This window comes from Rhopalosiphum maidis, chromosome 4 (genome assembly GCF_003676215.2).
Source record: "Rhopalosiphum maidis isolate BTI-1 chromosome 4, ASM367621v3, whole genome shotgun sequence".
NCBI classification, from domain to species: domain Eukaryota; kingdom Metazoa; phylum Arthropoda; class Insecta; order Hemiptera; family Aphididae; genus Rhopalosiphum; species Rhopalosiphum maidis.
Window position 1 is genome coordinate 37,461,268 of NC_040880.1, and position 12,753 is coordinate 37,474,020.

At 30.7% G+C, this 12,753-nt stretch overlaps 1 protein-coding gene across 1 annotated transcript in view; it reads left to right on the plus strand.

Moving 5' to 3' along the window:
- Nucleotides 1-12,753, plus strand: part of LOC113548737 (extracellular serine/threonine protein CG31145) — a 66,887-nt gene that overhangs the window by 35,395 nt on the left and 18,739 nt on the right. The window contains exon 2 of the mRNA XM_026949776.1: nucleotides 2,992-4,167. Within this exon, the coding sequence (XP_026805577.1) occupies nucleotides 3,656-4,167 (512 nt within the window). The 5' untranslated portion in view covers nucleotides 2,992-3,655. The remainder of the gene's footprint in view (nucleotides 1-2,991; nucleotides 4,168-12,753) is intronic.

Sequence of the window (12,753 nt, forward strand, 5' to 3'; positions counted from 1 at the left end):
ATATCAAAATTTTATAGTGCATATTTTTGCATATTTAGTGATTTTTAGATTTTAAAGCATATTTCTTAATTTTACAATTTATTAGAACATATTTTATAATTTATGAAGATTTACTATGAACATTTTTAAATAAAAAAATAAATACATAAATATTGAGAGATATTATTAGATATTCTTGTATCTTATTTTTTTTTTTTTAATTATGATTGAAAATTAAAAATCAGGATTATTTTTATTGTTTTGTTTTTTCGTGTTTATAATATTTCATAAAATATTTTACAAATAATAATTTTGTGTAAAAAAATAAAATATAAATGCATATTTTTAGAGTATATTTGTACTTTTTTAGTGCATTTAGTTCCGAGCCCTACATATTACCTACTTGATATTTAATAATAAAATTAATATAACCGATAATTTATTTTTAGTTTTAACTCAGAAAATATTATGATATTTTGACTTATATTATAAATATGTATTAAGGTAGTAAACTATTAATATTGTCTATTAAATGTTATTAATTTTGACGTCCTACAGTTTATAATAGCTATTATAGGTATAATTGAATAGTTCATATTATATTATGTAAAATTGTTATTTGTGTTAGGTAATATAATATAATATATTAATGCAACAGAGTAAAGACTATAACATCAAAATATTTTGATTTTGAGAAGTCGTCATTTTTCGCGAAATATGTATTGTAAAATTTGATTATAAATTTATAACACGTGTTAGGATACAAAAAAATTGTCGACTAATGAATTACAGAAAACGATTTATGAACATAACGTATCGACAGTCATAATACACTTCTGAAAGACTTTTAACGAGGTGGTACCGAACAAACTCAGACTTATTTGACAAACTTATACTATACTGCTGCGATTAGGCTTTCAACTTTCAAATAAGCGAATGAAAAAAATAGCCGGGTGAAAATTTCAAAACTATGTTTACATGTGATCATAAGTATATATAGTAAACATCAAATTTGAAAAATACATTTTTCAAAAATTTTAATTTTACTAAGATTATTATAGGACGGAAATGCATATTTCTTGCCACTCCGCGTAATTTTTTTGCGGAAGAAAGAGATATTAATTAATAACTAGTACGTAATAACAACTCTCTAATCTAAAGATGATATTAAAAAAAAAAAAAAATATAGTGATGTTGGATACAACTCCAAACCTACCTTGGCTCGTCACTGCAATTTCCGTTGCATTTAATATTTCTATCAATAAATTAAATCAATTATAGAGTTTAATAAATTGCAAAATTTTCGTAAAACAAGTTATTTTTATTTATAAATAAATAACAATAATAATAACTAATAAATAATAATATTATTATACTATAGTCACTAGACATTTAATTACGATGTAGGTACACTGGTTTTCAGCGTATTTATTTAAAACATAGTCATTTATTACATATTATTTCTTTTTAAGGTGGTTAATTGTCAAGTCCAATAGTCTATCTTGATCCATAGTGGTACGCGTCTAAGCTTTTAATGATAACCATGGGATTTCTAAAGGTGCTAAGCACCCTTAATACCCTCCGAGATTTACGCAAATCGACCATGAACGCTAAACATGTTATTATAGTTAGAGTTTTATAACCGCTATGAAATTATACACAATAAACGATAAAAGCTATGATCGCAAATTTCATCCGATTGCCAGTATTTCGTTAAATATTTGCGGACGATTCCGCAGGGTAAATAACTGTCGTTGGGATGGCACGCGACGCGACCTGTTGCTCGCCAACTCGAACCACCGGCTTGCGTGTAATAACACAATATTATATACCCGTGGGAACGACTTATAGCCAGTTATTTTGGTTTTACGGCAATGGTCGGATGTTTATAGAATAATTTTATTTTCGTCTTTCGATTGAGCTTAAAGTTGTGTGTACAGGAAATGAGTTACGCGTGACGACAATTATAGCTACATTAGTCACTATTATTGGAGTGCATTACAATGTAAAATATTATAGATCATCGAGTCGTTGTCGCGCAAGTGTACTATATCGACAACACGCGTGTAACGGCAATAAACAAGCGACCTCATTTATAAAAAAAACCACGAAATCACATTAAATCCCGACCAACTAATCAAACAGTATTTATATCACACGCTTTTACAAACTAAATCAGTTAATTACTAATAATAAAGGTAAAATATTATTATATTATACCGAGTAATTGTCACTGTTGAGTACACTGACAATTTTCGTCTTTTAACGACCACTATCTGTTATAAAGTTAGTTAATGTCAGTAGGTATCTACCGATTTGAGTATAACAAAGTTATTGAGATCATGTGACCGTATAGCGTATACCTTCATTTGGAAATTATTTATATTATTATTAATATTATGTGGTTCGAATCACGCGTATAACTATCGCAGTCGTATAACTATACACTATAATAGTAATACCTTAGATAGTCATGCGGTCTCTCGTGACGTTTAAACTGCGCTCGAGCGGAAAATACTCGTGTCAAAATAAAATACGAATATTATTATTAATGTTATGATTTATAAATATGTTATGCATACAGTGTCGGACTTCGAACGAAATAAATTCGTCTCGTTGAAATTATTTCAAATCTGTTTCATCATAGAAATTATAAGACACGTGTTTTAGAATTAGTAGTTTTAATTAAAATTTTGCACTTTATAAAAACAGAATATAACATACGGTTTGAAAAACTCGTATTGTTTTTATTTTACGGTTTTCTATCCGATGGGCAACTTTTATTATTAACAACGTCAAATTATTCAATATCTCTCGCACTACAGCCTTAAGCCTGCCCTCTTAATTATCATTTGCATTAACGGTCTGCCGTCAGTCCGTCGCGGTCGACCGAGAAAAAGTCCCGATATCCCGCCACTGTCCGCGGACGAATGTTGTAATACCATGTAAACTGCCGAGAGACAGGACTATTGGAATATCGCCACTAATACGTTTGAACGTCGTGTGTTTCAGGACGTGCAGGACTGTAGCCATATCGCGGGACCCGAATTACGGCCAGGAACGGCGGCGGCGGCGGTCGAGATGCGCGCGAGGCTTGTGACGACGGCGGCCGTGACGCGGCAGTAGTTGAGTCCGGCGCGTTGAGGGGTAGGGGGGCGCGCGCGCTGCGATTAGAATACGACACGGCCGCGGGACACGCGGTGGCGCGGCGATGACGCGGCCACGTCGGCGGTCAAAGGTCGAGACGATAACGCCGGCTGCGGTGCACCCGACAGCAGCGGCAGAACAGAGCCGAAAGCCGTCGCGGGACCTCAAACGCGATACGACAGTCGTAAACGAAACGGTTCACGCGTAGCCGAAACGCAAGTACGCGACCCGCCGACGATAACGAAAATTAAAGTCGCAACATCTGTGGTGAAAAAATATCGGCGCCAAACAATTGTACAAACACCGTCGGGTGGCGGGAGGGCGCGGCGTAGGGCACTCCGCCGCCGGTGCCGGTTCGTCAGCGACGCGCAGCGGCAGATCCGATGCGTCTGGCGCCGACGCCGTCGCCGCTCGTCAACTACGCCGTCTGCTGCAACTTAACCGCCGCGTCGTGTTCTCGTCACGCCGACCGCAGCCGCAACCGTAGCCGCCGACGCCGACGGACACGCGACGACAACGCACTGCCGCCATGAAACTCCGTGACCGCGTGGTGGTCGGCTTCTGCCTGTCGCTGGTCCTGGTCACCGTGCTGTTCGTGGTCGACATGCAGAACGAGAACGCCCGCCGGCTGTCCGTGGCCGACGGCGGCGGCGACGCCGCCGCTTCGCACTTTCACGGCCGGTCCGACCGGTCTCGGGACGCCGACGACGCGCAGTCCGCCTGGAACGCGGCCGCGTCGTTTGTCGCGTCCACGCTGATGCCGTCCGTTCGGCCGCAACAGCCGCAACCGGCCCGATCAGGCGCGCCGCAACCGTATCCGCGAGCAGCCGACGGACGTCCGAAGACCGCCGTACCCGACCTGTACGCCGACGACCGGTTCGCTGATCTCACCGAGCGCCTGTCCCGGTCGTCCGAATTGCAAAGGCACCGCGGCTACGTACTCGACTGGACGGCTGTCCGGGACGTGATCGTCGACGACACCGACGAAGACGGCACCATCAGCAACGAATACGTCGTCGAGTACTTGGAAGACGGTTTGCGGTAAGTGCTCGCACGCTGATATTCCCTTACGATATTTTTCTTTGCTTTACCGGCTAAGCAGTAGGTAAACCCGCCAAAACCCTACCCAGACACGCGTTTAACAGGAGAGATTTTTGAGTGCTCAATGCTGCCGAAACTAGTTTTACAGACATCAAACGTATCGATTATTTCCACGATTCTTACAAAGATCAATGCCAAACACTTTACGATATAGCACGATTAATCAACAATATTTTGCTTGCTATCGATACGAATTCGTACTTTTTTCTTTTTTTCTACTCGTGACCGCCGTTCTCACACCCTAAAAATCGTTTTTTTCGTACTGTGCCCAACCTCAGTCGCGATGTAATGTTTATTTATTTCGACACGTCTTCTCGACGTGCGTCCCGTCCTCACTGCATAATAACAGAATATACTACCTACCAACTGACATGGAATATTATTATACTAAGCTATATGATAATATTTTAGTCGATTTCCCGTGAGTTGGTATAGTTTTTTTTCGATTTGATTTATTTCCTTTCATAAAGGCGGACAATTATATTGGTTATTTACGTCATTACAAATGGACTCCGCTCAATGTATTCTTCATATTGTTTTTTTTTTTTTTTTTTTATCGATATTTAAACATTTGTGATTGTCCTCGTTTTCATATAAAATGTGAAAGAACGGATTCGTGTACAAATTTTCTGAAAAAATTATGCTAAACAGCTATTTATTGTCGTTTTTGTTTGTCAGCAAAAGCATGTGTGGCCATACACGACAGAGTTAACTTACAAAAAAAAAAAAAAAAATACCGATTTCGAATAGACTAGTTGGAAAAATGTTACATCGACGGGCACACACTGTATAATATTATATTGTTTTTTTTAATCATCAGTTTTCCAATGTTATAGATATATATTAATAATATACATAAACCGATAACAAGCGTACGCCGACGCTCCGTTTTGTGTCGTACGCGATTTATATTTTGTTTCTATTTCAGATTCTCATCATTTATAGCTTATACTTTTGTTTGACGAATCGTCATTATTAATTATACATATTTTAATATTCGTCAATGTTGTAAAATATGATTACTCTGAAAGAATCCGACTGACAATGTGCTTATCAGAGGTCAGTTCAAGAAAAGGTCATAATAAACGCGCTAGCTGTTGTTGAGAGTATAACATACGCTACATGTATGATGTATTATACCCCAATTATATTATCTATGCGTGCGCGTGCAGTTTGATTATTTTAACATGATTAACAATTATATCGGTTTATTTATAACAATATGGAACACATTTTTATTCTATGATATGTATTTTTGACAGCCGATTAGAGTCCGAAAAAGTTACCAAACACACACATGGTCCGTATCGGTTCTGGAGAAACGATCCACTTCCAAATATGACTTATAGAAAACAGTAAATAATAATCATAATAATTGTTCGCGGCTCTTTTGTGCTTAATTTCATTTGTGCTCATCATTGTCTATTATTACAACATATTATCAACATGTTTACAATGCATTTTTACATTTCTAAGTTTTTAATTAAATTGTTGTGATATTATCAAACGATGATAATATTTTTCTAATGAAACTCTGAAAATTTCTACATCACACGTGTATATAAATATATAATATTGGTAATCTCTAAATATTGTACATAGACATAAATGCACCGTAACTTTTTGGTCGTTGTGAATCCGATAAATATTTGAATAACCAGCAGCGGAAGTTCGGAAACAGAATATTTCTTTCATTTCCATTTTCCTCGCTAGTTAAAACGAAATCAAATAGTCCTGTTAACTTATTGATGCATTAAAAATATATAATTTTAAAATTAAATGTTTCTAGTTTTTTATCATTTTTTTCTACATCGTCGAATAATACGTAGTTTATTTTAGTTGATTAACCACGCATAGAATTATTGAAATAATAAACAAACACGATAAATTAACCAACAAATATTTTATTTATTTTTATTTAGTTTGTTAAATGCATTGTTTAATTAGATCACATCATTATTTATATCGGTAAACTATTCGTCATGAGTAGGACCTACCTATGATTTAATAACTATTATTAAGAAGACGCGCCACACTAACAATATATGTTATCTTAGTCTTACAAATGTACAACATAGTACATTTTTTTTTAAGTTTCAATTTTTCCACTTTTGTAGTAATCTATAATAGAGTGAATTGACAAGTTATTAATTATTATTAAACTTGAAAATAAGAAAATAAACTGTGTTTTCATGTAGAGTTTTTTACGATATTTTAATTTTTTAGCAATTTTGCTACGTAAATTCATTAATACGTAAAATATTATAGGTAATTTAAAAATTCTCGTAACTCGCTTAACAATCAAAATATCGCAAAAAATAAAAGTAAAAATACAATAGGATTTTTTTTAATAAATTAATTCACTATAAAGGCTATTACATAAAATCGAAACTGCTAAACACAAGTTTGATATTTCACATACGTTTGTCATTTGTAAGACAGAGACAATACATGCGAATCGCCACACTCCATCCAAATGTCCATCACGTGTGTAATAGAACTGTATATAGTAGTATAATACTGTGACAAGCTTATAGGTATATATTGTTGTATTGCACTATATCGTTATAACACGAATATTACGTAGGTAGTATTATATCGATGGTTCCGCGACACATGCATTATAATTTATAAATAATATTACGTGTAAATTATAGTGTATTTGTGTGCGGAAAAATAAATTATGGTGAAAAATATTTCTCAGATTTTCATTTTGTTTAATGCCCTATATATAGAGTTCTTATATTGGCACACAGTAAGTTCCGTGTATACATTCGGAATTAATAGCCATCGATATAATATAAAGTTGTATATCTTATTATTATCAATGTAAATTGCACAATATGCTTATATATAATATACCATCACCGAAAATAATATGTACAGTAATTAATTAAATTATGACATGCCGAATCACTCGTGTACATGCAACATTGGTGAAAATTTAGGGAAGGTGGTTAGCCCATTAGCATCGACCAAGCTCTCCTTAAAACAATGAAAAAATTAGTGTTTATACTTGACTTATTATACATTTATAAAAATTTTCTAAAAAATATACTATGAATATTTTAATAGTATAAATGATATAGGTTTAAATAAATAATAATAATAACAAAAATATATTTTTGCAATGTTACCTGTTATGAGTTGGAACGATGGTTTATCAAGTTAATCGAAAACATTTTTTTTTAATATTTGTGTATTTTAAAATGTAAGTACCCAATATTCTAATAACAGTTTATCGAATTTCCACTGATGGGGTAGGTACACGGTACATGGTACACTGCTTTGCATATCACAACCGTAATAGCCAAAAACACATTACAATATATACATATTATATTATACATACTTGTTGAAAATATATTTTAAAGGCATTTCTATGTGGCTCTTCAGAATCAAAATTTGTATAAGTAAGTCTTTTCTGTTAGTGGTGTATATAAATACTTGTTTACGATGATTAAATATTTTTTAAATGAAATGTAAAAAGTCAATAATATATAAATTTCCATAAAATTTATCGTTGATTAAAATTTAAGCATTTTAATGTTCTGTATTTTAAAATATAAAATCAAAAAAAAATATTTTAAATATATTATGTATGTTTATTTAAAAGTATTTCAAAATATTCAAAAAAGTCGTTAATACTTCATAACTGTGCAGTTATACATAAAATTGCATTATTAATATGACTTGCACTTTTAACACGTTATACAATGCTATAAGGCTTATAGAGTTGTTATCTCATGATCTTTAGTCCCTCTTTTTAATTTGTGTATTGTTTATTTTTTGGGAAATGTGTGGTTTTTACATGAACATAGCGTGTACTTATAGGCGGCGAAGTCTACGCTCAACTGTTTGATAATCTGGTTAAACGAAACCATGAGTCACGATGCAAATGCATGTATAAAATTCGTTCTAGATCAACTCGCTTATTAAAATAATATATATTATACGTACTATTTTATTAAACACTATTAGATTAATACACTCTTATCTTACAATAAATAGTCAATCGGATATCATTCTGATCATATTAGTTCTCGCAATTACCTTATAATTACGCATTCGTGTTATAACCACGTTTTTAAACCAAATAACATCCTATACAAAGAGTAAATAAATCTAAGTCTTATGTTAAAACTTTTTAAAATAAATTTACATTAAAACATATTTTGGAACAGCATTTGAAGTACGGTTATTATGCAAATACCACGACTGAATAAACTTTCAATTATTAATTTAAAAACTGTTGATTTTGAAAAACTTTCAAGTTTTTAGTTGAAATAATAATTTGTATTTTGTACGCATTATTTGGGTTCTTCGGTAAAAACACTTAGGTATACTAATACTAAATACATAGTGTATTAACATAAATTAGCTGAAATCGAAATCGTGACTAAAATAAGTGATCGAGTTTAAAATTTAATATTTATTCCGATATTCGATGATAAATAATTCTGTTTGAGTGATTTTTTTTTAAATTGTTTCAAAACATTTTAATGTTTTAAGTATGAAATTTAAGTATATCTCTAATATTTTTTAATTAGTAAGTAGGTTTATATACACTATAATTATACATTTTAATTTTAATTAATATTCATTGGTATAGGCTCAGTTTTACCGAAGTGTACATGAATTAGCTAAATGCGGGTTGGAGACAATATGACCTTTTATTTGATTATCATAAAATAATTGTAAATGCGCTAATTATTCAAATGCTATTGGTGAATATAGTCCTTACGGAAAATCAAAAATATCACTATACTTGCTTTGATAATTTACAATAGACAGTACCAAAAAAAATCTCACAAGATTTGATGCTTTACACATTTTAAATTAATATATTTTGATTTCTATTACAACCATCAGGCCATCAGCTTTAGACATTTTAAACATAGAACATTAAAAAAAATATAAGTACCTATACATAATACACATTGATGCATGCAAATTTGATGACTTAAATATGTAATATATTATACGTACCTATAATATATATATATATATATTAATAGAGTGATTATTGAATCGTTTATCACTGAATTCTCGTTATTTCAAAATTTTTAAAGGTTTATGGAAATATTATTTTTCTTACATAACTTTCAGTCGTAACATAACAAAAATTAAAAATATGTTTTAATATTTGTTATTGTTATATATATTTTTAAATTTTTTACTCTTGAATAAAAACGAATATTTTTTTAAATTTCATATTCCGAAGCAGAATATTTTTTGGAGTATTTTGATACGTACAAATTCAGACGAGTAATTTATAAGCCATTATATAGGTATATTATAAATTCTGGTATAAAGTGTCTGCACTCTATGTGGAATGATACTCCGAAAAATGCAATCGGCTACTTCGATCATTTAAATTTTAAATAGGTACTTTTATTTTTATATAGAAAATACTCTAACAAAATATTCTGTATAATGATATGATATTAAAAACGTGTGTTGTCATATAAAATAGAAAAAATACTTAAAAATATTGTAATTTTTTTTAAAAAATTGTTGTTTTATTTTGATTATATTTTTAAACACGTTTTATAAATTTTGAAATAATGATTGTTTGAATTCACTTCAAGTGTTCAGAATCACCTTGTTATAATATATATTATATATTATGTATATTAATATAACCCCTTTTCCTAAATTTATATCGTGTATTTTATAATATAAATTCTGTGAATTAAACCACACTTATTCTCCAATAGTGAAAAAAATTTTTATTTAAAAATATAATATACGTAATCAAATAACACAATCTTGAAACACGTGGAATTCAAAACTGTTCTATATCGTGCACTGTAGTTACACTATATTTTATAATATAACATTACCTTGTGTTATAAAGTATAGTTTGTTAGTTAGTATAGTTTGAATATGACGATCATCCTGTTTAACTGTTGTATCTTATAAGTACCCACGAGTGTTGCACGACTCTGTGCAGGCGCAACATGAAAAGTGAAAATAATGTATAGTTTCATGGTGATTGTCTTCATCTCAAGTGGGAATTTAAAATATTACTTTTATATACATAATTCGATATTTGTATACAAAATTAGGTGCGTAGGAGGTACCTTACACTATTAAACATATTCTAATGAACAGTCGATTATAGATCAGAACAAAGATTATTATGTTTAGTATAATAGTACGTATATAACTTTAAATTAATATCTGAATACTTGTCAAATGTTATAATTATTAAATTCAATACAAGTTTAACAATAAAAATATATTAAATTTAATATAATAAAGGAATTTGATATTATATTTTTTTAATTGTTATACCTACCTAATTTTATACAATACACAAGTATTATTACTTATTATATTTTTAAATTTATAAAAGTTTGTTGATCTAACATAGAATATAATCAATAAATATATAGTATAACATAGTTATATTAACCTAATCTAACCATCACAATATGCAATATGCATATTATCACATAGAAATTAATCCATTCAATGTAACACACACACACACACAATTATAATAATTTATTGTAAGTTATTTATAAACAAGGATCAATAAATCTTAAATTATTATAACTTATAAATACATTATTTAGTAAAAAATAAATAAATAGGTAATATTTAACCACTGCATTGATTTTGTACAGCTTAGGTACTTATAAAATAATTAATGTTTTTCAAATTGGTTTTTAAAAATTAAATTGTTTTTAATATTATAAAGAAGATGCGTAGGTACGTAGGAATAAATATATTTTGAAATTATAGTACGTGTTTAGCGTAACTTAAATTTAGTCAATGAATTCTGTATCAAATACTGAAATATGATAGATACCTATTACATCACTACAGAATAACGTGTATTATAGTATTGATATAAATATTCTAGTGTGTCAATACGTATAATTCTAGAGTTCTGTATATCACTAACATAACTGATCAGACTTTATTTTATTATCCAGAAATATGCGTATTTTTGACCCTTAGTCACCCTTTTTTATCTATAATTTCGTCCAATCATTGGTAAAAAGATACTTGAAAATAATTATAACCGTAGTAGTTATTCATAGATCAAATACATATCCAACAATAAATAGGTTTATAATTATAATATAAGATTATATAAAATATCGATAACACAAAGTTACTAATTTAAATTAGTTGACAACTAAACATCATAATAATGAATATAAAAATAATGGTAGTATGTCCAAAGTCTATAAATTATAAGATAATATTTAACATAGTAAGTAAGCATAGTTCTATTTTTACGACTTTAATCATATAACATACGAAAACATCGTCCGCCCACGGCAATATCATTTGAAATATCTGTAGTGTTAAATGTATTGTTGCCATATGCACGCGAAGAACTACATAATATTATACATCAATAACGAATTTCTTTTATCCATTTTATGTAAAAGTGTTTATTACTATATAAATATGGTATAATTGCATAACGGATACATTCATTAATGGTTTAATTATGGCATTTGGTACCTACACAGTAATTATATATTATATTTTGTACGCAGTATAGGTACGTACAAAGTACACGAAATTATGTATTGCATTGGTTGAGTAGGTGTGTAGGGCGTAGGTATATTTTAATATTAAATATGATGTTTATATAATATACTTAAGTACCTATCGTATGCATTTTGTTCAATAACAAATTAAATTATTAAACACTCGATTTTATGTACTCGTATACCTTACTTCAAACTCTAAACTATAACCGTTGGTTGCAAATTTGCATCTACGTTCCTGACATCGGAATAGATTTACACCATGAATGGTAGACATCGTAGACCATAGTGTAGTCGTGAAGAATACCAAACACGCGTACGTCTGTTTCTATGGAATTATATATACGTCGAAAAGGAAATAAAATGATAATTTCAAACGTGTACGACAATTTTTTGAAAAAACATGTTTCCCATTGTTATTTCTTCACGATAAAAAATATTACAAATGGGTACCGTCCTCACTCCAACTTACTGACGAACAAACACTGAGATCTTATATATAAATATATTTTGTCATAACATTTTTCCAACCAATAACAAACACACATACGTGACGAGCCTTATGCAGTCGTCGGACATGCTATTTTCTATTACACACATTTTCGTCTTAAGCCGGTCAAATCTATGAAAACATTCGACATTGTCAAAAGTCAAAATTTGAGTTAAACGCGTTGTGGATAAATAAGGAAAAAGACGATTTCACCGATTTTTAATGAAAAATATTACGTGTTAATGAAATTATTTTATGGAATAAAATGTATTATCGTTTTAATTAGAAACGTGGCCCACGTCAAACCGTATTTTTTAATGTTAAATATTATAACTGAAAAATTCGTTTAGAATTTGTGAAATTACATTTATATGTTGTACTTGTAGCCGTAACGGTAACAAGTTTATTGTGTTTCGAAATATTAAAAAAGTTTTTACTTGTACTTAACCTCCTATCCATACTTTTTAAATATACACAATTTCGTGTATCATTATGCTATAATAAAATCAATTAATTTTA